The sequence below is a fragment of the Carlito syrichta genome, unplaced genomic scaffold (genome assembly GCF_000164805.1).
Source record: "Carlito syrichta isolate Samal-C Ts95f unplaced genomic scaffold, Tarsius_syrichta-2.0.1 Scaffold115573, whole genome shotgun sequence".
NCBI lineage: Eukaryota > Metazoa > Chordata > Mammalia > Primates > Tarsiidae > Carlito > Carlito syrichta.
In genome coordinates, this window is record NW_007059669.1 from 63,214 (window position 1) to 90,310 (window position 27,097).

The 27,097-nt window shown below is 45.4% G+C and overlaps 1 protein-coding gene across 8 annotated transcripts in view; it reads right to left on the reverse strand.

The window, feature by feature from the left end:
* MED15 (mediator complex subunit 15) overlaps positions 1-27,097 on the reverse strand; it is a 75,422-nt gene that overhangs the window by 41,332 nt on the left and 6,993 nt on the right. For 6 of the 8 annotated variants that reach the window (XM_008072308.1, XM_021719419.1, XM_008072300.1 and 3 more), the window contains exon 2: positions 9,343-9,430. In XM_008072308.1, the coding sequence (XP_008070499.1) occupies positions 9,343-9,430 (88 nt within the window). Of the gene's footprint in view, positions 1-9,342; positions 9,431-14,328; positions 14,400-21,138; positions 21,352-27,097 lie in introns of those variants that run through there. The other 2 variants (XM_021719421.1, XM_008072288.1) reach the window with 2 other exon arrangements.

Genomic DNA, 27,097 nt, shown 5'->3' on the forward strand with positions numbered 1-27,097 from the left:
CTGGGTGACAGAGTGAGACTCCAACTCAAAAAAAAAAGAAAGAAAGAAACTAGAGCAGGCCGGGAGCAGTGGCTCACACATTTAATCCCAGCACTTTAGGAGGCCAAGGCAGGAGGATTGCGTGAGCCCAGGAGTTCAAGACCAGCCTAGGCAACATAGCAAGACTTTGTTTCTACAAAAAATAATAAACAAACAAAATAAATTAGCCAGGTGTGGTGCATGCCTGTAGTCCCAGCTACTTGGCAGGCTGAAGCAGAAGGATCGCTAAAAAAAAAGGAAACTAGAGCAAAGATGACCTCTTATTACACAGAATAGCTAGACTGTGTCTTACAGCTGTGTGGAAGACAGAATTGTAAGCAATGAACTTGCATATTTAGCTGAGTAGACTTCTAAGCAAAGCATTCAGCTTGGTTTCTTTTTGCTGGTTATAGTAAATACTAAAGAAAAGAGATAAATTGAGGGAAGAACTGTCAGGCAAAAAGGAGCCTGAACTCGATGATTTAGAAATTCTCGAGCTATTCATACTGAAACAAATAAACAAAATGCTAAAATTAGGGGACTCACTGTCAGGAAAGTGTATTCTGGGGAAAAGGCCAAGGGTGTAGCTGGCAAAATTTCCTTGTGTCAGAGATTGAACATGTAACTCATGAATCCCTCAATCACCTGACAAAAGTAAGGAAGACATATGAAATCACCTAGGAAAGATATGTGGAAAAACATCTGATAGCATGAATCCCATCACATACACAGGAGACATGTTTGAGTGTTATACCAGCAGAAACACTACCAGCTTGGACTGACAGGTTCAGAGACTAGACAGAATCAAAAAAGGGTGTTGGTGCTGGGCACAATGGCTCACACCTGTAATCTCAGCACTTTGGGAGGTGGAGGAGAGGATTAACTGAGCCCACAGGTTAGAGATCAGCTTGGACAACATGGCAAGACCTCACCTCTACAGTAAATAAAAAAATTAGCCAGGCGTGGTGGCATGCACCTGGAGTTCCAGCTATTTGGAAGGCTGAAACAGAAGGATCATCTGAGCCCAGCAGGTTGAGGTTGTAGTCGCTGTGAGCATGCCACTGGGTGACAGGGTGAGACTTTGACTCAAAAAAAAAAAAGGGTGTTAGACTCCCAAGATTCTAGAGGCAGGAAACACGCTAACTACTCAGCTGCAAACATGTGCTATCTTTCAAGAAAAAGGAAGGATGAGCAGAAGGACAGAATCATGGGCCCAGGGGCCAGAGTTATGGTCTCAGAGACTGGGAATCTGCAACTTTATGGTAATTTGTTATAGCAGACACAGAAAACAAATACACTATCGCTATAGATGAGCCTAAACATTTTATTAAAATGCAATTATACAACATGTAGTCTTTTGTGACTGTTTTATTTCATCTATATAATATTATTAAGTTTCACCCATGTTGTAGCATGTATTACACTTCATTCATGTGGCTAAATAATATTCCATTGTATAAACATTGTATAAACATACTACATTTCTGTTTATCCATTCAGCAGCTGACATTTGGGTTGTTTCCACTTTTTGGTTATTTTGAATGATGGTTTAAATGTGTGTACAAGTTTTTGTGTGGACATGTTTTCATTTCTCTTGTACATATACTAGGAACAGAACTGGTGGGTCATATGGTAACTCTACATTTAATTTTTTGAACAATCGCCATAAAATTTTTTGAAAAATTCCACAGTGGTTGCACCATTTTACAGTCCCTCCAGCAATGGATGAGGGTTCCAATTTCTCTATATCTTTTTTTTTTTTTTTTTTTTTTTTTTAGTAGGAGTCTCACTCTATCACCCAGACTGGAGGGCAGTGGCATACTCCCGGCCACTGCAGCCTCAACCTGCTGGGTTCAGGCAATCCTTCTGCCTCAGTCTTCCAAGTAGCTGGAACTACAGGTACATGCCACCATGCCCGGCTGATTTTTTGACTTATTGTAGAGATGGGGTCTCACCAAGTTGCCCAGGCTGGTGTTGAACCTGTGGGCTCAGGTAATCCTCTCACCTCAGCCTCCCAAAGTGCTGAGATTATAGGTGTGAGCTACCACATCAGGCCTTCTCTATATCTTCATCAACATTTCTTATTGTCTATCTTCTAAAATTATAGCCATTCATAATGGGTTTGAAGAGGTATCTCACTGTTGTTTTGATTTGCAATTCCCTAATGACTGGTGATGTTGAGCATCTTTTCATGTGCTTATTAGTCATCTGTATATCTTCCATGGAGAAATGTCTGTTTGAGTGCCTTGCCCGTATTTTAATTGCATGGTGCCTTTTTTTTTTTTTTTTGGTGATGTTGAGTTGTAGAAGTTCTTTATATCTTCTGAATATTAAACCCTTATCAGATATATGATTTGCAAACAGTTTCTCTCAATTTGTAGGTTGTTTTTTCACTCTCTTGACAGTGTCTTATGATGCACAAAAGTTTTTAATTTGGTGAAAAGTTTATCTGTTTTCTTTTGTTGCTATGCTTTTGGTGTCATATCAAAGAAACCTTTACGCAACACAAGGTCATAAAAAATTATGCCTCTATTTTCTTCTAAGAACGTTATAGTTTTAGCTTAATTTTAAACTGTTTAAATTTATTTTTTATTTTTTATTTTTTTTGAGTTGGAGTCTCACTCTGTCGCCCAGACTGGAGTGCAGTGGCCGCTCCCGGCCACCGCAGCCTCGACCTGCTGGGCTCCGGCAATCCTTCCGCCTCAGCCTTCCAAGTAGCCAGAATTACAGGTATGCGCTACCACGCCTGGCTGATTTTTTGATTTATTGTAGAAATGAGGTCTCGCTGCCCAGGAGGGTCTCAAACCCGCGGGCTCAGGCAATCCATTCACCTCAGCCTCCCAAAGGCGCGGGATTACAGGCTGAGCCACCGAGCCCGGCAAACTGTTTAAATTTAAATTTAATTCATTTTGAGTTAATTCTTGTATATGGTCCCAATATTATTTTTTTCTTGTGTATTTCTTGATTTTATTCTAAAGATGTAAAGTACAATTCAGGATTAGGTATACAAGCAGACATCATACAGATAAAGTTTGGGCCTCCCTTTGGTCTCCACTTTGCCTGGTTTGAGATCAGGTACCCTTATTGATGTTGTGTCCCCCACCCCAGGTCCCAATATTTTATATGTGGCTATCCAGCTGTCCCAGCATCATTTGCTGAAAAGATTATTCTTCTCTGCTGAATTGTCAAAAAAAATCAATTGACAGTAAATTTGGGAGTTTATTTCTAAACTCTCAATTCTACTACATTGATCTACATGCTTATCCTTATGCCAGTACCACATGGTCTGGATTATTGATGGTAGCTTCATAGTACATTTTCCTAATATACTTAAAAATCACACCAGTTATCCCAGCACTTTGGGAGGCCAAGGTGAGAGGATTGCCTGAGCCCAGGGGTTCGAGACCAGCCTAGGCAACTTGGAGAGACCTAGTATCTACAATAAATAAAAAAATTAGCTGAGTGTGGTGGTGTATGCCTGTGGTTCCAGCTATTTGAAGGCTGAGGCAGAAGGATCACCTGAGTCCAGCAGGTCAAGGCTGCAGTGGCCATGAGCATGCCACTGCACTCCAGCCTGGAAGACAGACTGAGTCTCCAACTCAAAAAAAAAAAAAAAAAAAAAAAAAAAAATAAATATATATATATATATATATATATATATATATATAAAAGCTCAAAGGAAGGAGTGCTCCACAGCTGGTGTTCTTATCATTTCCCTGAGATCTTTGGTAAGTATTATGCTGTGATTCATATATTTAAAATTTTTATTCTTATATATTATAGAATACTTTAGATATCCAAAGAATAAACAATACAACAAACGCCAATGGTTTCTTACCCAGCTTATACATTACAGTAAGATTAACAAAAAGAAAGAATGAAAATAAAAAGACAAGCAAGCAAGCTTGTTCCCTATGCTTCCTTTGACTTGCCCTGCACCTTAATTTCTTCACAGGCAAATTGGGGAAGGTGTCATAAGGATTAGGTTGTGTTTGCAAAGTATCTCTCTCAGTGCCTTAATATATGTATAATATAGCTACTGAAAACCGAACAATTAGAATTTAAAATTAGGTTTATGAAAAAGTATGTTTACAAAGGGTGGTGCAGGAGTCCTGATAGTCACACATTTACATAGATCACCTGCTGGTAAAGACCTGCACCCCAGGCCTTTTTAATGCAATGTAAGTCTTTTCACATTGCATTAAAAGGCCTGGGATGCATTGGACACAACTCCTAATGTACATAACATGCTTTTCTCAAATCTAAAATTCAGTGCCTCCCATGGCTGAATGCTGGGGTAATTGTCCTTGGTTAATAGGAATAGCACATGTATTCTGATTTGGTGAAAAACCCAACTCTGAGCTTCTGAGGTCCCTTTAAAAGGCTAACGGTAGGAAGATGTCTTCTTTGATCGACGCATGTTGGTACTTCCTCCTCCCCTGCTCTCCTGGGGAATATGGCTAGGTCTGACCATCTTTCCTAAACTGGGCTTTTGCCCATTTATTCCAGCTGCTTGGTTGTTCAGCTCAGGCCCTCCTCTTTGATGAGTCCCAAGGTAGCTTCCCAGTTCTGATGCTCTCGGCCTCCCTGGTCCTTGAGATTCACCTTAGCTCCACAGTCAGGGTTCAGTTCTGCAACAGTCGTTTCTAAAGTGCAAACCAAAAAACATGGACTACTTTTGCATAATACCATGTTAGTGAAAAAGAGTTGGTGTGTGTGATTAATTTTTAATAGGCCAAGTAAGCAAATGTTTAGAAATACAGTAAGTCCCTTACATATGAGTCTTCAAGTTGCAAACTTTCAGAGATGTGAATGTGTGTTTGCATGTCTAATCAAATAAATTGGTTCAGATGTCTGGCGTATTGTCATGTGTGTGCATCCTCTACAAGTGGTTGTGCTTTTGTGTACTTTAAAGTACCCTCCTCCAGTCAGTAACTCTTCTTTCCTGTTCACTTAATGCCAGCCCATATATGCCAGCTATTGTACTGTACTGCTGTACTTTTTCAAAGTACTGTAAGGTTAAAAATGTTTTCATTATTTTTTATGTTTTTTTTAATGTATTATAAACCTATTACAGTAGAGTACTATATAGTCAATTGTGTTAGCTGGGTACCTAGGCTAACTTTGTTGGACTTAGGAATAAATTGAACTTATGAATGTGCTCTCCAAATAAAACTCATTTGTATGTAGGGGACTTACTGTACATCCAGTTGTTATAAGCATCTCGCCACCATACTTCTGTAGGTACCGAGACAGAGGTGCCAGGACCTCTGACTGTCTTCTCATTCAATGGATGCCAAAGCTTCCTGCACCTTCAGAGTCTGGCTGGAGCGTTTGGACACGCCATTGTCACTACCACCTACTACCCCCAGGAACAGCTATTTTTGTTTCCCTCAGCCTCCATTAGGCAGAGAGTAGTTACACTCACAGGAATTAAGGTGTTAAAAAATTAAAGTGGTGTCTGGGTAACTTTTGCTTTGACAGATAGGAGTCAGTAAGAGACATAGTTAAGAGTGTGGGCTCTGACAACAGAGGCCTGGGGTTCATGTTGCAGCTCTACCTCTAACCAGCTAGGTGACATCCTGAGTAAGACAATTAGTGTCTGTGTGTCTGAGTTTCCTTGTCTGCAAACCAGAGAGAGTGGAACTGTATCTACTTCACTAAGATGAGTGGAGTTCAAATGAGCTCACAAAGCATACAGAATAGGTCTTGCAAGGGGACATCACTCTACAGTGTACAAATGGGGTCTGGCTATGAGACATGGAGCCAGCTAATAACAGGATGGGGATGGCTTTAACTTGGATGCTAACACCCACAATGAAGGCATGAGCTCATTCCAGGCAATTTGGTGAATTCCTTTAGACAAGTACACTCAAACTTTCCTTGCCCTGGGATATATGCTGAGGTATCCATTAATGCCTAGTTTCCTTTGGAAGCACAAGGCTTGTCAGATTGCAATGGAAGGTATTCCCCCTTCTCCATGACCCATAACCTTCCAGTCCCTCCTGGGATCCAGAAACATAAAGAAATCATTCTTCCCCATCCTGTTCCCTGCTCCAGGGTCCTACCTTTTAAATTCTTTCACAGTTGTTCTAACAAGGACTTGTGCAGCAGGGAGAGGGAAAAAGTATGCCTGGACTACCATCTTGACCTAGAAAGTCCTACCACAGTCCCACTTGCTGGGAAGGTCTTCACTGCACTAACTGCCATCTGGCTCCTTGTGGAACTTGAGCGTCAGTAAAAAGATGAATATCAGACAGCAGTACTCAAGTAAGACGTCTGGCCCTGTAAAAATGACATAGGAAATTTCCAATACAGTTCTTATAAATACTTCTCTTCCAATTAGTTAGGGCCTCCTCTTGGAGTTACGGACTTAGAAGCAGCTTGATCAAAGGAAATGGACTAAAATCATTAAGGCACAGCATGTGAGCCGCAATAATCCAGAGGCTGAGGCAGAGCAAACTGCATGGTTTGCAGGGGCTGTTGTGTTGCTGGACACCTACTCTGGGATGAGGGGCTTAGTCCACAGCTGCTGGGAGCTAGCCATCTACAGTACTCTCTCGATAATCATTGGCTTCCCTGTACCTCAGGTCACTGCTCTTATCCAAAGGTAAAGGCAACTTACCCTCCCCTGAACCTACACTGGCTTTAAGACTTGCTGAATTCAAGTAATGTTCTAGGATCCCAGGACTGGCAGTTTCCAATTCTACCTCTTGGAAGCCAGAGCCATGCTGTAAGGAAGCCCAGCTATGTTGCTCGAGATACCACGTGGAGGCCACGTAGGGAAACTGATATGCAGCCACGGGAGTGGAGTCTTTATTGCCATTCTGGCCCAGTCAGCTGCCAGCTGCAAGCATTTACATGAGAAGTCACAAGAGAAACCAGCAAAACAGCCCAGCCAGGCAATTCCAACTGCCCCAACTCCTGACCCATATGATCAAGAATCAAATTTCTACATTTCAAAATTTGAGACAGAGGCTAGGTGTGGTGGCTCATTCCTATAATCCCAGCACTTTGGGAAAATGAGGCAAGAAGACTGCCTGAGTATAGGAGTTCGAGACCAGCCTGGGCAACATGATGAGACCTCATCTCTACAATACATCAAAAAAATTAGCCAGGTGTGGTGGCATATGCTGTAGTCTCAACTACTAGAAAGGTTGAGGCAGAAGGATCACCTGAGACCAGGAGGTTGATGCTGCAGTAGTGAGTGTGCCACTGCACTCCAGCCTGGGTGACAGAATGAGACTCCAACTCAAAAAAAACAAAACAAAACAAAACTGAGACAGTTTAATAAGCCCTTATCAAAGTTCATTTAATTCTAAGAAAATACAAACAAAAACAATTTTTAAAAACTCATTGGCTGAGCATGGTGGTTCATGTCTGTAATCCCAGCCCTTTGGGAGGCCGAGATGGGAGGAACGCTTGAGGTCAGGAGTTCAAGACCAGTCTGGGCAACATAGCGAGACTTCATCTCTGTAAAAACAAAAACTTATCTCTGAAAATATCTGCAAATTATATAATGAATAAGATCTGTATTCCAATACATAAACAACAATTATGACTCAACAATAAAAAGACTAACAACCCAATTAAAAAATGGGTAAAGGATTTCAAAGAGACATTTTTCTAAATAAAATGTACAAATGGCCAATAGACACATGAAAAGATGTTAAACACCAGGCAAATCAAAATCAAAATCACAATGAGATACCACTTCACACTCAGATGATGGCTATAGTTTAAAAAAAAAAAAAAAAGCAAGTGCTGGAGAGAAGCTACTGGTAGGGATTTAAAAAGGTGCAGCCTCTTTGAAAAAGTCTGGCCATTCCTCAGAAGGTTAAATATAGAGTTACCAGCCAGGTGCACTGGTTCACCCCTATAATCCCAGCACTTTGGGAGGCAGAGGTGAGAGGATTGCCTGAGCCCGAGGGTTCAAGACCAGACTGGGCAACATGGTGAGACCTCGACTCTACAATAAACCAAAAAATTAGCCAGGCGTGATGGCCCATGCCTGTAGTTCCTGCTACCTGGAAGGCTGAGACGGAAGGATCTGCTGAGCCCAGCAGGTCAAGGCTAAGGTGGCCATGAGCATGCCACTGTACTCCAGCCTGAGCAACAGAGTGAGGTTTGACTCAATAAACAAGCAAACAAACAAGCAAACAAACAAACAAATATATATAGAGTTTCTAGATGATCCAGCAACTCCTCCTGTAGGTCTCTATCCTAGAAACAAAAACATAAACCCACACAAAAACTTGTACATGACTTATTTTTCAGCATTATTCATACCAGCCAAAAAGTGGAAACAACTCAAAAGGTCATCAACTGATGAATGAATATAGAAAGTATGTAAAATATTATTTAGCAATAAAAAATGCACATGCTACAACATGGTTCATAGATGAACCCTGAAGGTATTATGCTAAGTGAAAGAACCAGTTGCAAAAAACAAATATTATATGACTGCGTTTACACGGAAAGTTCAGAATAGGTAAGTCCATAGCAGCAGAAAGTGGTTGCTGAAGTTGAAGGAAAATGTGATGTGACTTCAACAGGGTATGTGGATTCTTTAAAAAAATGTTCTAAATTTAGATTGTGGCAATGGCCCCACAATTCTGTAACAGCCTAAAGGCCACTGAATTGTACACCTTAAAGGGTGACTCATATAAAGTTCTTAAAAAAAGCAAAAGCAAAAGCTTACACAGGTATCCACAGTGCAAAGCCCACTCTGCTGCATCTCGGTTCCTGTGCCTTGCAAATAATATTTGTGCACAAACACACTTTTTTTCTATTTCTATTAAATTTCACTTAATGTCTTTTGCTTCATTTCTACTAAAATAAGTCCACCCCAGGGTGCACATGGATGAAGGGAGGTGGTCTCATGCAGCCTCAGTGTGGTGCCTGGCCCATATAACCGAAATCCTTACCCTCTGCTCCACCTGTGACATTCAAGGCCTCAACCTCAACAAACATCACCTTTCTCACATGATAAAAGGACAAGAATGCTTCTGGGTCCATGCCTCAGGGCCCTGTGGGGCTTAGGTAAGGACCCCTGGGGGTTTGGGGCCAAGGACACACCCAGTTATTACAGCACTCATCCCTTCCACAGGAGCAGCTGGGGGCCTGAATGAACTCCCTGTGGGAGTTATGGAGGCTGACCACAGATGGAAGGTACCAGAGGCTAGGCCTACATCCTAGGTGTCCTCCCTGCACCACGGACACATGGGAGAACCTAGTATGCTTTAGGCAAAGCCAACTGTGTCCATGATCAATCAGGGAGCAACCAATCCGCAGGGGTAAGAGCTCTACTCAGCAGGGCCTTACCCGGGTCTTGGCCTTCAGGAACACATGGCTCTCCATATCCTTGCTAGATTTACTGTGGGCCACGCCAGCTTTCCTCATGGCATCCTCACTGAAACACAAAAGAAGAGACATTTACACATACCAGCCTGGCTGTGGTCCAGGAGAGGCATGAAGGAGGGTGCTCAGTTGAGAGCAATGACAGGCAGCGGAGCAAGGGAACAAGCAGTCAGGGCCGTGAGAAAGAACAGAAAAAGTAGTTGCCATGAAGCTAAGAGGGAGCTCCAGCACGAGCAGGAGGGGGACCAATCCTAGGGACCACTTACAACTGAATCAAAACCAAATACATGTGCATTAGACCGCTGAGTGGCCAGCCAGCTGGCCTCTAATTCCTGCATGAGTGCCCTGGTTCCCCATTCAACTCTGCCAGCATAATGTGACCCTGGTTCCAGATTCCTCCTTTTATAAAACAAAAGGCCCACACCAAGTCCTCTCTCAGTCCCTCCAAGGCAAGGGGCCCTTCGTGGGACAAAAGAGACAAGCCCCAACTTCAACCTCTAGTTGGGTATAGGAAGAAACAGACCACACAGATGTGAAAAATATCTTAAGAACACATTTGCCAACACACGTGTAGTAAGGGATGGAATCCTATTAAAGATTTTCATTACACTGATGTTCCATGAGGATAAAGGGCTGTGCACGTCAGCTAAGCTGGAAAGCCCTCGAATGGTAGCACACACAAAGATAAGAACATGTGTGCACACGTTAGAAAGGCCTGGCCAGTGGCTCCCAGGGACTGACTGGCTGCTCTGGTCTGCCTTCTTCCCATTAGTATGGGCCTCCTCCCTGCTGGCCTTCCCAGCACTGGGCTTGCTAATAAACAAACAAACAAGCACATCAAGGGCTTTGCAGCCTCACTTCTGAGTGAATTAAACACGCCCAGTCTTGCTGGTGCCAGAAAGCTTTCCGACCACTCCAACAACAAACCCATCAACACAGTTACTGAAAAATTTGCACATGGGGCTGTGGCATCACACTTATGGTTCCCAAAGACATCAGAGAAAGGAGGCTTGATACTGAGAGATGCACAAGCTAGTCTTAGTGTAAAAAAGAAAAACAAAACAATGCTGACCCATCACACTACTAGATACTTCATTCAACAACCATGCTAGGCCGGGTGTAGTGGCTCATGTCTGTAATCCCAGCACTTTGGGAGGTTGAGGTGAGAGAATCACCTGAGCCCAGGGATTTGAAACCAGCCTGGGCAACTTGGCAAGACCCCATCTCTACAATAAATAAAAAAATCAGCCAGGCATGCCAGCTACTTGGGAGGCTGAGGCGAAAGGATCGCCTGAACCCAGAGGGCAGAGGCTGTAAGCGTGCCACTGCACTCCAACCTGGGTGACCGAGTGAGACTTTGACTCAAAAAAAACCCCCCAAAACTAAGCATACTTGGAGTTCCTGCCTTTCTGCCCACTTCCTGAAGCCCGAATTGAGGCAAGGAGACAGCAACAGGTATATTGTGCCCGGGGTGGAGCAGATACATGAGAGGAAAGGTCACCAGGGTTACAAGAGAACGGGAGTTAAGACTGCAGGACAACTAGAGAGCCAGCCCACTCACAGTGCAGGATCAGACTCTTGGGGAGGTGAGGCACGGACAGACATGTAGAGGCTGGGAGACCGGTGAGGATCTGACATGCATGTGCTGAGGCTGACATAGGGCAGGCTCCCACAAGGGAAGGTTGGGACATCAGCTAGTGGGCCCTAAGAAATCGCTAAGCATTTCTCTCTCTTTTTTTGAGTTTGGGAGGAGTCTCACTCTGTTAGAGTGCAGTGGTGAAATCACAGCTCACCACATGCTCATCCTGGGCTCAAGCAATCCTCCCACCTCAACTTCCTAAGTAACTGGAATTACAGGCATGCAACACCATGCCCAGCTAATTTTTTAAATTTCTGTAGAAACAAGGTCTCACTATGTTGTCCAGGCTGGTCTCAAACTCCTGGGCTCAAGCAATCCTCCTGCCTCAGCCTCCTATGGTGTTGGGATTATAGGCGTGGGCCACTGCACCCATCTGTCACTAAGCATTTCTGACAAGAGATTTGTCTCCTGAAGGTTACCTCACCTGTGTCCCTCCCCTCAAGGCCATATTTGTTCCTCTTCCCACCTTCTGATAGCAGTATGAAAAGGGGAACAGGAGGCAAACCCTGCTCCACACAGAGACTTGCCAGGGGCTGAGGGTTATAGAGCCACAACCCAACAGAGGACCCAAGGGAAGGAGAGCACTTGCAAGCCGACTGGGACAGCATGGAGGCTGACTGGGTGGGGAGTAGGGAGGCTGTACCAGAAGGTGCACCCAGGAGTCAGAGGAAGAGAGGAGAGCTGGGGAATCTGAGGATGGCACATGGTTACAAAAATGGGCTTTGTGCCCAAAAGCAGTGACAAGTCAGGGCTAAGCCAGGCTTGGTTAAAAAGCAAAATAAAACAAAACAAAACAGTCCTCCTAAGCTGCTGCAGCCATTTTTGAGAAGGTCAGCAAACTGGCAGATCCCAAATAGACACTGTGTGTCTCAACTGCAGCAAAGATGCCTGGCACAGCTGCAGACAAGACCCAAAAACATGGCTTAAAGCATGAGCTTTGAGGTGGTGGGATGACTAGGTTTAAGAAACGTGCTTGGTGATCTGAGGCAAAATAGTATCAGACACCAGAGGATGTGTTAGTGGGTAAGCCCTGTCCCCTTCTGGCCAAGGTAATACCACAGATGGCTTGGACGCAGTGGCACCAACTGTCAGTGACTCAAAAGCCCGAGGAACATCGACCAAGCTGGAGGCTAGTAACAGGCATATCTTGACAAGCTGGAGCATGCTCCTCAACACCAGGAAGCTGAGCTGGGGTGAACATCCAGCTCTGCATAAGCTTCATGGGGGCTGCAAGGCACAGAGCCAGGCTGATGAAGAAGGTACTCCTCCAGCCAGGCCAGGGCTCTGGCACCATGTCTGCCACTCCTATGCCTCCTTCACAGCGCCTTCCCAGAAAGGCCCTTCAGGTTTGGTGCCTGAAGAATAAACAGAGATGCGCTGAGCACTGCTTTCAGTTCTGTGAAAACACATGCATTTACGTATTGATAAATATATTTATAAACATTTTGCCCGTTTCTGGTCTAAAGATCGTGTTCCACAAAATAGAGATGAATCAAAAAAGAAATGAGGCAGCTCTGTCTGTGAATACCCTACCTTTCCCCGTGAAGAGCTGCCCTTTCCTCTCTGACCAGCTCAGTGCTTTCAAGAGACACTGGTTGTTTGGGCATTGATGCCTTATGGACACCATATTTCAGACTCATGCTCACATCAGGTCCCCCTGGGTCCCCCCAGGTCAGGACCCAGGCCCACCTTCAGAACAGCACTGGCTCAGGCTACTCCCCAAAGCCCCTTCCACTCTCCCTGATCTGGGCTTTGCTGCCGTCCCCAGAATGCCTTCCTGAGCAGCTGGATCTGGGACCACTCCTCAGTCTCTATCTCCTGAAAACAAAATCTTTGAGTCACTATCACAAAATGAAGGTAAACTATCACACAAGGAGATAGCCCCAAGCACAGAGCAAAAGGTACAGCTTCAGGGAAAGAACAAAGAACCAACTACCAGGTGAGCTTCAACCCATACAAGAAAGCTGGGGAAGACAAGTCTGCCCAGCCAGGGGAGGTCAGGGAGCAAACTTGTGTCAGCTCACAAGAGAGGACCCTAAATGACTGTTCGGCTACAGCCCTGTCCAATGTAAGCATTGTACTCACAGAAAGGTAGGGACCTATGAGGCGGCAGCCAAAGAACCCAAGTCTGCCTGATTGCCCAGGTGGTGTTGGCACCAGATGATGAAGGGAGCTAGGGTCACTCTCCTGGTTGTACCAGCCAGCCCTCTGAGAAGATGAACAAAAGAACTGACACCTGCTTAGAGCAGCTGGTCCCTTGCTGTGACTTGGGCTATGGTCTAGCTGGTTGCCATGTTTATATCTATGTGCCTTAGTTGGGATTCATCTGGTATCAAGTTTAGACCAGAGCCTCCCAGGGAACTGATCACTATTAGAGGTCCTCAGAGCTCCTCATCAGGGGATCTGAAGATACCCTTACTGTCTAGACCTGCCCCAAGAACACGGTGGTCTTAAAATCACTGCCTGATCCTGCCTGAGCAACCAGCAATGACACCTTTTGATATCATCATCTTCCTGCACCAAGCACTCATGCCAGAAACCTGGAAAACCCTCTTCACCTCCCAGCTGCCACCTCCAATTCCCTAAAGTCCAAATCCTTGCCCTAATTCCCACTGCAACTGCGGTGATCTATCCCAACAGGCCTCTGTCTCCAGTTGCCATCCACACCCCCACCCCTCCACCAGATCCCCAAGTTACATGTTAGTAGTGAGGGTGGGAAGCCTGGGCTATGTTGCCCCTGCCTGTCTTTAGGACCTCACATATTGCTCTTCACTGCTCACCAGCAAGGAAGGCAGTCTGTCCAAGAAACTGTGAGGAGCCTGCCCTTGTGCCTGCCTCACTCGCTCTGCCCAGGGCCCTGGGGGACAATAACCCTGCTGCCTTGCATGCTGCCTGCTCCCACCAGGGCACCTGTATTACATACTGCACAGAAACCCTGTGCTCCCTCAGCATCATCTGTGGTACCTCCTGAAGGAACTGTTATTCCTGTCTGCTGAGCCCACTGTACTATGAATAACCTAAGAGTTGAGACGACAGCCCCCACTCTGTATGCAGCAAGCAATCACCAGTGCCAGCCAAAAGTGGTTCCTTTTTAACACAAGGAGTAGTTCCACCATGCATTTTCATGGGACAATGAGTAGATCTGAGAATCAGCATGACAGGCACGGGTGAAACCAAGTCTCAAATGAGCATGTTCAGGCAGCAGAGGCCCAGGGACTAGGGAAAGCATGTGCTGGGGCAGGTGGGGCACCAGACACCTGGGCCTGACAAGAAGCAGATAGGGGAGGAAGGACCTGGGCTCAAATTCCAACCTGGCTTCTTCATAAAGGAGAGCTCTGAGGGGCTGTGGCCAGGATGAAGGTACACAGAGAAGAAATGGTTGAGGACAGACCCAGGTTGGCCAGGTATGCAGGGCTCCTGTCTAGCAAGGGCCTGTTCCTTGCCTCCTCCATGTCCCCAAATTGGGCAACTCTATTTGCCAATGTAAGTCCAGTTCCAGTCCTGGTCATCTGAATGAGTGAAGGACAAAGGAAAAAAAAAGGCAAATTGAGAGTCCTAGGGAAAGAATACAGGTGCATCAAGCTCAGAGTGTGCTAATGCAGGAGAGGGCTGTGGCATTTGCCCAGTCTGCCCTCAACCTACCTGGCAGCACCTCCCTGTCCTCACTTTGCAGGGAAGGTAGGGACAGTGCCAATCTCATGGGCAGCTCTGAGGATTACAGCAGTTAATGTTATAAAGCACCAGACACACAGGAAGAACTAAGTATGTGCTAACTAAGTCAGGGAATAACCTGCCTAACTTTGCAGTAAGACAGTCTCCCAAAACATCTCCACCATGGTTATAGTGATGTCTCCCCCTCCCAGATGAGGGAGAAGAGGCTCACTCAGGCAGAGCCATTCTCCCACTGGAGCTCTGAGTCACCTGGAGTGTACTCCAAAGCCAACTCCACCGCTCAACAGTAAGGGAGTTCACACACACATGCTGATGAGAAGCATTAACTGGCCCCTCATTCTGTCCCCTCTCCCTCCCACTCCAGGGCCCTGGTTCCCTCCTGAGGACCCTCTCACCTCTCAATGAGGCCTCTCCCAGCCCCACCCTCTTCACCATTGCCTTCACCACTGCATCCCACGCTGTCAGGTCCCTGTTCCCTGGTGTTCTTTCTCATTGCTGAGGGAAGACATTCATTCCTAGGATAGCCAGCTCCTCTGGTCTCCTGCTGGTGTCTAAAGCAGGAAGGTCTTTCCACCATAGGTCACAGACTCATCCTTCTAACCACAGGCGAGCAGAATGATTCTTCCCATCCGTTTACGGAACAAGACATGCTCTGCCCAAAGAAAACTTCTGTAGGTTTCTTCTAATTTTGAGAACTGGAACACCCATCAATCAAGTGACCTCTCGTGGGGCAGAAGGAATTTTTGCCAGTTCTAACTCACTCCACCAAAGAAGTTTCCCAGTAAACTGCTGCCAACATGTGGGGAGTCTGTTGATCCACCTGGGACAGGGGTCTTTAGCTTGTACATGGGACCCTTCATCCTGTGTGTGTAAAAACCCAAATCATAAAGTATAAGAAAATAATAGAAGGATAGTTATACGATACTGGGATGATGGCGGTTTTCCTAAGCACATAACCAGAAGACAACATAAAGGGAAAAAGATTTTGCCATATTAAAAAATATTTTTACCACATTTTTTACTAGTCATTTACCAGTGAGACAAGGGAAAAGTGTTCCCGTTACTCCATGTCATTGTCAGCTTGAACCTAGCCTTGGCATTCAAGGGTGAAACTCTGGCAGCCCAGTTTCCTTCTCTGGGTGCCCAGGGCAGTGCTCCCACCCCAGTCCTCTGCAATAGCTCTGGGTGTTTTATGGAGTGTTGCTGGCATTTGTGGCAGAGACCAGTGGTGCAGTCCAAGACCAAAGAACTGTCCATCCTTCCCACACCCCCACAGAGAGGCAGCAGGGCCCATGCAAGACACGTGGATCAAGTGCCTGCCCTGCTCCAGCACCGAGGAATCCTGTGAGCCTGCCTCCAGGAGCAGAGTCAGAAACTGAAGATAAGAATGGAAGCAAATCACTCCATTGGGCCTGAGAGGGAAGCATCACTGAAAAATTCTTGTCACATATACTGGGTCTCATATTTTCAATTTAGAAAGGACCTATTTTTCACTCTATAATTTTTGTTATGGTTTGTTTTCTTTTTTCTTTTTCTTTTTTTTGGAGCTGGAGTGCAATCCAGCTCACTGCAGCCTTGACCTGTTGGGTGATCCTACTGCTTCAGCCTCCCAAGTAGCTGGGACTATAGGCACACACCACCATACCGGCTAATTATTTTATTTGTTTCCTAAAAAATATTACACTCTCTAGGAACCCATTTTTTAAAAAAAACAGGAATGTAGAAGGATAAGGAATTGATCAGAATGAAAACTCACACAGACTCCAAATGTAACAATCCGGCCCTGTGAAAAGAAGAAACCCTGTAGGCAGAACAAAGCCATAAAAGAGTGAAGCTGACTAAGTTACACTCCAAATAAATCCATTTCCTCTAACAAGTGCATTTTAAAAATAAAACTGAGGCTGGGCATGGTGGCTCACACCTATAATCTCACCACTTTGGGAGGCCTAGGCAAGAGGATTGCCTGAGCCCAGGGGTTTGAGACCAGTCTGGGTAAATAACTTGGCAAGACCTTGTCTCCACAATAAATAAATAAATAAATATTTTAGCCAGGCAAGGTGGCGAGCACTTGTAGTTCCAGCTACTTGGAAGGTTGAGGTGGAAAGATCGCCTGAGCCCAGCTGGTCGAAGATATGACCATAAGTGTGCCACTGCACTCCAGCCTGGGTAACAGAGTGAGACTCTAACTCAAAATAAATAAATAAATAAACAGATAAACAGATAGATAGATAGATAGATAAAGCTGAGATACAAACCTGTAGGTTGAAATGAGAAACTAGTCAGACACAGTAGCTCATGCCTGTAATCCCAACACTTTGGGAGGCCAAGAAAAGATTGCCTGAGTGCAGGGGCTCAAGACCAGCCTGGGCAACTTGGCAAAACCTCATCTCTAAAATGAATAAACAAACAAACAAACAAATAAATAAATAATGTAGCCAGGTAAGGTGGTGTGCACGAATAGTTCCAGCTACTTGGATGGCTGGGAGGCCAAAGCAAGAAGACTGCCTGAGCCCAGGGGCTCGAGACCAGCTTGGGCAACTTGGCAAGACCTCATCTCTAAAATAATAAATAAATAAATAATTTGGCCAGGCATGGTGGTGTTCACCTATAGTTCCAGCTATTTGGATGGCTGAGGTGGAAGATCAACTGAGCCCAGTAGGTCAAGGCTGTGGTAGCCGAGAATGTGCCACTGCACACTAACCTGGGCGACAGAGTGAGGCTTTTACTCAAAAAAAAGAAAAAGAAAAAGAAGTGAGAACCTGAACCTGTACACCTAACGTTTTTCCATCCTAAAACCACAGAAAAGAGAAGAACAGAAGCTGTAGAGCTACTGGCACAGTGTTAATAGACACAATAAGTACACCAAGAAAGTGGAGTCCTAAGTAAGTAACAGTGAGGAGTGGGGAGAACCCACCCAATGACAGCCCTGAGTCCTCATCAGGCTGAGGTGCTCTGGGACAGAGGGTAAAAGTCATTATCCCTGCATCCTCACCCCCTGACTTCACACTGTAGACAACTACTCCCACATCAAGAAATCACTGGAGATTTACTCTCCGGAAGAACATAAAATGTACAGTCACTGGATTAGGGGGTCAACCCACCCAGTTGAAAAGGCACAGGTTGGACATTGAGAGAGATAGACTAAGTGGTTATCTGTGCCCTGATCTAAGTGACTGGATCCACACTAACTGTAAGGCCCACCAGCCCATCAGTCCTCAACCTCCTCTAGCATAGTGAGCAGCCAGGCCTTCACCCTGTAGCCCAGTATCTGGAAGACCATGCCCTGGAAGAAGGACTCAGGCAACCTGCAACCCTCTGAGCCTCCGGCAAAGTTCTCAGTTGACAAGCCTCACCTGCTCAGAGACCCCTATGCTTCAGAGAACCCCTCACTTAGAGTGAGCAGCCAGCCAAGAGCTCCCAGATACCCCAGCATGGAGGATAAAGACGCCACAAAAAAACAGTCATTTGGAGGTAACAGAAACACAAGAGGAAGAAGAAAATATAGAATCTGTATTATCCACTGAGACAGGATACTACACTGTATCTATTTAACAGGAATGAATGCTATAAAAAGGGAAACATCAGATTACAAAAAAAAAAAAAAAAAACCCAAACGAACAAGAAAAGCCTGGGCGTAGTGGCTCATGTCTATAATCCCAACACTTTGGGAGGCCAAGGCAGGAGGACTGCTTGAGCCCAGGAGTTCGAGACCAGCCTAGGTAACATAGCAAGACCTCTCCTCTACAAAAAATACAGTAACTAGCTGGGTGTGATGGCACATGCTTGTAATCTCAGCTACTTGGGAGGCTGAGGTGGAAGAAGCACTTGAGCCCAGGAGGTTGAGGCTACAGTGAGCTGTGATTGTGCCACTGCATCCCAGCCTGGGTGACAAGAGCGAGACTCCAACTCAAAAAGGAAAAAGACAAGGATAACAGTAAATAAGAGATAAAGAAAATAAGAAGGGGGTCTAAAGTGTCAACATTCAAATACTCTAAGCATAGGAAGTGGAGGGAGTAAGATTCCCCTGAAATGACTCAAAGGAACTTTCCCTGCAGGGCAGGACTTGAGTTTAGGAAGTGAGGCAAGTCACTGTGAAGCTCAGAGCCAGGGTTGCAGAAGAGACGTGCATGTCAGCATAGGGCAATGCAGGAGAACATGCTCCTAAATCCTCCAGGAAGCGTCCCACCAAGGAGTCTAGCTGCACCCAAATTGGTGTGGTTTCCAGAAAGTTAACTCCCGTAAGTCCTTTCTCGGGAAGCTAACATAATGAGGGAGTGAAGCACAAAAAACCAGATACAGGATACAGGAAACAAGGGACCCAACATAGGAGGACAGCAGTTCTAGTCCAGAGTCATAGAACTCAAACAGCAAGAGAGGAGCACTCGGAAGACTGTCAGTCACATCATGCTGGTGCACTGTCCAGAGGGCTTCAGAAGGAAAAGAGCTGGAATTGACAGTCCGATAGCCTGAGCCAGGAGATAACTGTACTGAGAGGCCACTGGGAGATATGGGAAGAATTAGGAATAGATACACAGAAAACTGGGCCCAGTGTGCAAAAGGCAATTTTTTTCCACACAAAAAATAACAAGCAATGGCAGTATGCCACTATGCTCAGCTGTGAATATCATTTGTGTAGGCAGAAAATGTAAACATTCATTATGGATTTACCCAGAAAGTCAAATACTGGGAGAATAAGGAATGAGCAGAAATAATGGCAGTAGAAGGCTATAGTACAAGTCAGTTGAAAAGTCCTAAAACTCATAAACATGATGAGTTAAGAGAGTGGCACATGCATATTGCTTCTCACATAATCGGGGTACATGCCAGAAGGAAGCTAAGAGCAAAGGCAATCAATGCCTCTGGGGAGGACTGGGAGAGCAGGGAACCACTGTCGTTTCTTGTAAGTCGTTTTACAATTTATATACATATATTACTTTAACAAAATTTAAAGTAATTAAAAATTAAATGACAAAATGCACATAAGTGTGCCATAGAGAAATACCCAGTGAACAATAGCTATTATTAAGAAAGGTCAGCCGGGCTCGGTGGCTCAGCCTGTAATCCCATGCCTTTGGGAGGCTGAGGTGAGTGGATTGCTTGAGCCTGCGGGTTCAAGACCTGCCTGGGCAACTTGGCAAGACTTCATCTCTACAATAAATCAAAATGAGCCGGGCGTGGTAGCACACGCCTATAGTTCCAGCTACTTGGAAGGCTGAGGCGGAAGGATCACCGGAGCCCAGCAGGTCGAGGTTGCGGTGGCCAGGAGTGGCCACTGCACTCCAGTCTGGGTGACAGAATGAAACTCCAACTCAAAAAAAAAAAAAAAAAAGAAAGAAAGGTCATGTCCACCTTCCTGTCTCAGCCAACATCATGATAGGAAGCCTCTATGCTATCAGCAACTTTGACTCCCAAGAGTCTCTCAAAAACCCTACTACACATTCCTTCTGTAAATGGCCTCACAGTCACAGAGTACACAGTTTAGGGACCTAGTGTGAGTGAAGACAACGGCCACAGGCAAAGCAGTCCTTTTCAGCCCCTCCTTCCCCAACCCTGACCTGAGAAGTGATTCCTGCTATAGCTCAAATGTCTCACCACACCCCAGCTAGAAAAGCTCCTTCTCTGACCTCCACCAGCACAAGGTTGGTTTTTCATCCAGTTTTCTGACCTTCACTGGGTTTCCAATTAGCTACAGAGCAGCATCCCCTGCCTCTAGTCGTCTTCTGATCCTGTAATCAATTTACTGCCTCGGTGCAGCTGGTTTCATCTCTGAGACAGGAAATGATGAGCCACTCATTGTTTAATCACCAAAGTAACCAAAGCAAACATCTGGCTTCTTGGCCTCACAGGTAACTGGGAGCATGTCTGCCAAACTATACTCCAAACAGACTTCAACTTTTTCCTTTACTGCAAATCTCTACATTCTGGTTCTTCGACTTCTTAAAGAAACACAAAGTGTTTTTTAAAAAGATGAAAGTAACCGGGCTCGGTGGCTCAGCCTGTAATCCCATGCTTTGGGAGGCTGAGGTGAGTGGATTGCCTGAGCCCGCGGGTTCGAGACCCGCCTGGGCAACTTGGCGAGACCTCATCTCTACAATAAATCAAAAATTAGCCAGGTGTGGTAGCGCGCGCCTGTAGTTCCAGCTACTTGAAGGCTGAGGTGGAAGGATCGCCGGAGCCCAGCAGGTCAAGGCTGCGGTGGCCGGGAGCGGCCACTGCACTCCAGTCTGGGTGACAGAGTGAGACTCTAACTCAAAAAATAAAATAAAATAAAAAGATAAAAATATGTATTTTGGAATGTAACTATCCACCACATGTGGGAACAGGTATGCTGGCCTCGCCAAAAGAAATTCTCTAAGAGACTTGAAACTCTCTTTTCACATTCTCCTTGGTCGCCTGATGTTCTCAAGATCTCTCAACTCCCAATGAACAAGACCAGTGAAATAATTAACCTGAAGTACAGACTGCTGCCCTTCAAACAGTGGGCTGTTATCTGAGCTAGTTCAGAAAACTACACAAGCTTCCTTCACTTATTGCTATCTGTTGGTTTGACCTCAAAAGAACTGGGAAGGCCGTAAAGGCCTCAAGATTCCCGGCCCAGTGCTAGCTTGGAGCTCCCTCAGCTCCAGCCTGAGAGTGTCCCACTCACCACCAGGCAAGCATGTGGCAAGGATGCAATCTGCCAACCCAAATGCTTCATGTGGCATTGTGGTATTTAGTGGGGGCAGGGAGTTCTATCTTTCAGAGATCTGCACTCAAGCACTTACAGTTTAAAGCATCTGGTGTCTGGGATGTGATTTAAAATAGTCCAGGAGGGGGTGAGCAGGGGGTGGGTGAAACAACACTGTCCATATGTTGCTAACTCTCAAAGTACTTGGGAGATCATTTTTCTATTATCTCTACTTCTGGGAACACTTGAAAAGTCCACAATGAACTTAGAAAAAAGAAAAAAGGAAGTCAAATGCTTATCTCAAGCCTGTGGGATGACTGCGCATGGTTCATACCTCACATGAACCTGAGCTATGGGCATGCAGGTCCCACCCAGAGTCCACCCAGGAAAAGAACACAGTCTAAGCCATGAGAAACCCACAACTCAAAACTGAACTCACAGTTACAGCTTAATTCCACTTAAAAAATACACGTGTGTATATATATATATTTACATATTTAAAATGTGTATATATAAAGTTATAAGCCAGATGTGGTTGTTCACGCCTGTAATCCCAATACTTTGGGAGGCCAAGGGGAGAGGAATGACTGAGCCCAGAGTTCGACACCAGCCTTGGCAACTTGGTGTGACCTCATCTCTATAATAAATCAAAAAATTAGCCAGGCATGCAGTTCCAGCTACTTGGAAGGCTGAGGCAGAAGGATAGCTTGAGCCCAGCAGGTTAAGGCTGAGTAGCCACAATCACGCTACTGCACTCCTGCTTGGGTGACAGAGTGAGACTCTAATTAAAAAAAAAAAAAAAGTTGTAAGCAATATATCAGTATATCAGTAACAGCCCACTCTGGACAGATAATGGAAATCACTTCCTGTTTTTCAGTTCTCTACAATGTTATCTGGAAGGGAATAAGAACTACACCCACAAGTCCTAAAGGTACTGACCCAAACAGGAGGGAGACTACTGTGACTGGTTAGTAACTTCTTGGAGGCTGATAGCCTGACTGCATTGTGCGACATCCTCTCATCCCAGTCTTTCTCCACATTTGCTCTGCCCACCACAGCTCTGCCCTGGGAACCTGTGCCACCCCTACCTGAGCAGATGGGCTTCACCCAGCCTTCAGGATAGATTGCTCTTACTAGATTTGCTTTCTGCATCTCCCACAGGTTGGAAAACATTTCTCCTTGAAGGGGTTGACACCTCCCCATCATTAACTTGTGTCCACCCCTCAGAATCAGTTGAGTCCAGGCTCTTCTCCTGCAAGGGTGCATATCTGTGTCTTCCTCCTCCCTCCTACAAGCTTGTGCATACACAAGCACACAAAGACACAAGCACAAACACACACAGAACCACCACATCCTACTGCTTCTTGCCTTACAGGCTCTCTCCCTCCTAAAGCATCCTCTCCATTCCTAATTGTCACTGCACCTAGTAGGTCTCAAATTTGAGTGTGCATTCAAAATCAACAAGGGTGCTTGTTATAAAGGTAGGCTCCTAGACAATGCTAGGCATTGGCAAGGATGTCTAGCAAGTGGAACTCTCCTACACTGCTGGTGGAAATGAAGATTGGTACCACTTAGGAAAAGTGCTCAGCAGAACATGCTAAAGGCCACATCCCATGAACCAGGCCTCTAGTCCAGAGTTAAGTGCATACATCTATCAGAAGACATAACCAGAACCTTTCGTGTTGCCTTCATGCAACCAACAATTTGAACCAACCCCAAGGTCCACTAAGTATAGAAAGGAAAAGTAATCTGGGGTGGAGTCACGCATAGCACAATGCATGTCATAAATAAGATCTGCTGCCCCTGAGAATGAATGTCACAGACATGATGCACAAGATTGCACGTGGTGACAGGAATTTCAAGAACAGATTGAATTGTTTCCCCGGCCATGGAAGTCAGAAGAGTGGGGCAGGGTTTGTCCAGGCTGAAGCACAGGGAGGAGTCTGCTGGGTACTGGGCCTGTTCAGTGTGCAGATCTGGGCGGGGTGAACAGTCATCTGGCAGCACGCTAAATACCAGAGCCATCATGTCATTCGCTGTGGTAGGTATGTTATACATCAATATAAACACCACATGAAATAAGTGAGAGTTGAGCTCAGGACCCCAGGATGCTTCCCCAACCTTTGATTGGTCTAAATGCCTACTACAGAACACTTGGCAGGAATTTCTTCCTCGCATGAATCGAAGCAGACTGACAGCACTTGAGAGGCCTATGGTGATCCGTCAGGGCTTTTGAGGGCAACTCTGAGTTTTTTCTACTTCACAACAGGGGCTCCATCCATACAGCAGCCAGATCACTTCCTCAAAGATCAAGTCCAGTGAGGACTGAAAAAAAGCTGAAAAAGAAGGAAGAGCAGAACAGAAGAGCAGAGGGGGGACACTGGATAAGCCAGTTCTTAACCAATGAGCACTGCCTACCCCAGTCCCCAAAACCCAACACAGGAAGGAGCAAGGGGTACATAGGCCAGGAAGAGCAGAAGCCTAGCAGTCCCTCATCCCTCAATGACCCTCCTCTTCTGGATATCCGCTTAAAGGTTGACCTGGCCCCCTCACACCTCACTCTTGTTTCCTACCACCTACCCACCTCCCCCCAGTAGATTCCTAGGCAGAGATCTAAGGAGACCAAGGACTAAAAGAGAACATGCCCAGAAGGAGGAGGCCCCCAGGGAGCATTCAAAGATGGTAAAAATGAGAAAAAAGTGAGAGTGAGTGGATAAATCTCAGGAAAGGGGACGCCAAATGCTTTTACTATCCTTGCAATTCTCTGTACGTTTGAAATATTCTCAAAATAAAAAGCTCAAAATAGGAGACTTGGAGCTTCAAGAGAAGGTGAAGCGTCTTCTCCATGGACTAACTAAGTAACAGTTATTCCACCTCATGGAACCTTTATTACCAATCCTACACCTAGGTTAGAAAGAGATTCATTCTTAAAGTTGAGGTGAGCATCTCTCAGGCTGGTGGTTTAGAGGTGATTATGACTTGGCTCCTATTCCCCTTTGTTCTCCAGGATTAGTTATTCATTTGCTTATCTATTAAGTAGAGTCATCCAGTAATAATAGCCTGGTACTCCCCTTCATTTTAAATAAATGTCTCAAAAAAAAACAACAACCAGGCGTGGTGGCTCAGCCTGTAATCCCAGCACTTTGGGAAGCTGAGATGAGAGGATTACTGGAGCCCAGAGGTTTGAGACCAGCCTGGGCAACTTGGTGAGACCTCGTCTCTACAATAAATCACAAAAACTAGCTGGGCATGGGCATGGTGGCGTGTGTCTGTAGTTCCAGCTACTTGGAAGGCTAAGGCAGAAGGATCACCAGAGTCCAGCAGTTGGAGGCTGTAGTGGCCGTGAGCATGTCACCGCACTCTAGCCTGGGTGTTAAGAGTGAGACTCTAACTCAAAAAAAAAAAAAAAAAAAAAAAAAAAAAAATCAAAATGAGACGCAGTTCAAGTTTAAGAAGCACTGATGGTCCAAACCCTGGCAGACTGTTCAGAGAAGTCAGTACTGCCTTCTACAACCCTACAAGGGATTATTTTGCGAGGAGACATAGGGCCATCACTCAAGAAATTTCTAATACTGCTGTCAAGACAAAAAAGAATAATAAATGTAAAAACAGCAAAAAAAAAAAAAAGTATTTGTTCAGTATACACCCAGCAAAGGCTCTATAAACCCAGAAGTAGGCACCACTGTGGGCTGAACTATCAGAGTTATCTAGTGGGGATGAGGCCAAGAAAGCTTCACCAGGGAAGAGGGAAAACAGGCGGAGGCAGAGTCAGCCATGACAGTGTCCAGTGTGGTACAAAGCTCTTGTCCCAGCAGAAGAGAGGGTCAACTGGAAGAACAGTTTCAGGTTACCAGGGAAAGGGCCTTCAGCTCCTTTGCAGGGGTAGAAAGGAGTCTGGTCTGGCACTGAGGGTCCGGTGAGAGAAGGCCACCCACCCTGAACACAGAACACAAAGTGACTCTCACCTCAGGTTAGCTATGGCCACCTCATATGAAGACAGGCCCACCTCTTCTGACTACAAAAGGAGTCTGTTCATTCTTGATAAAAAAAAATACATGCACAAATATGTACTGAAAATTACAAAGAAAATTAAGATCACTCACAACCAGCTAAAAACATATTTGACAAAACTCAACCTGTAGCACACATCCTTCTTGGTAACTGGTGCTAGCTAACATTAACACACGATGGAGGTCTCCCACATCAATGTCAACAGCAGCACGGAGCCCATCACCTGCAGCTACAATTCTAACCAGGCTGTCATTGCTCGTTTGTTTCACATGTCCCACTCCTGAGATGACATGGCAATGAGTATCCTCATCACCATCAGGCTTTGAACACTCTCCTGATTATGCCCTTGAAAGAACTGTCTAAGAAAATAGACATTTTAAGGTTACTGGGAGAAAACAGTATTGCCAAAAGGCCTTCTAGAAAAATGATTCTAATTTATGTGCCCCAGTTGAGTTGGCTGGTTTGTCTGCATCTCTGAGTGGTATTACACCCCCTCAGGACAGTCCCCATTGCCACAACACCTGAATGGGCCTACAGCTATGCACAGGAAACCTACAATGGATGGACACAGATGTTGTGTGGTACAGCACTCTTAGCAAGGCAGGTAACAACTGATTCAAAGATTCATCAAATATCCATAATGTTCCTGCCATGAGGAGTTCAGGCTACGGGAGACAAAACTTCAAACAATCCAAGTGCCAACTAGTAACTCTTCAGAGCAGGGGGCAGGGACAATGGGAGGCCCAGTCTCCTGAAAGGAGGGCTGCACAACTCAGCTATAGGAAGGAAGGGTCTCTCAGGCAGAGGAATAAGCTGCATGCAGAGCAGCCAGGGGCAAGAACTGGACTCTTTTGAGGTTTCACAGGCACCCTGGAATGATGGAGCGTGAGTTGGGGAATGGCAAGCAGGTGCAGACCCTGGAGGAAGAATCGAGACTTGACACTGAATCCACAGACAGTGGAAAGCCACTAAAACATTCTGAGCACCAAAATAACAGAAAGAAGAAGATTGAATACATCAAAAAAGAGTGGACAACCTCTGAAGCTCAGTGGTGAGTACATAAACATAGGAATCTTTAAACTATTTTACTTGTTTTTTTATTTAAATTTTCCATTTTGAATTTTTGTTTGTTTGGTTTTTTTAGTCAGGATTTCACTCTGTCACTCAGGCTGGAGTGCAGTGGCACGATCACAGCTCACTGCAGCGTCAACCTCCTGGGCTCAGGCAATTCTTTTACCTCAGCCTCCAGAGTAGCTGGGATTATAGGTATACACCATCATACTGTGCTTTTTTTTTTTTTTTTGTAGAAATGAGGGCTCACTATGTTGCCTAGGCTGGTCTTGAACTTCTGGGCTCAAGCGATCTTCCCGCCTTGGCCTCCCAAAGTGCTGGGATTACAGGCGTAAGTCCCCACTCAGGGCCAGTTTTTAAAAATCCATTAGAATTTCTTAAAATATTTTACCTTCTGGGTATTTTAACCAAAAAGCAACCCAAGGAATGCTTTAAATGGGACTGGTACACCCCCGCCCTGCCATGATAGTGGCATGGAGATAATTCAAAGATTACAGTTATTCCCACTTCAGAATGCCCAGCACAGTTCTCGACTGGCCACAGCCACATCTTTACAAACACAGTAACAGCTGAAAGGCCTCTGGTTAATGTCAGAGTGTGCAGCTGCAGTAGGTGGGTGGGGTCACTTACAAAAGAGCTGGTGTGGACAGGGCTGCTAC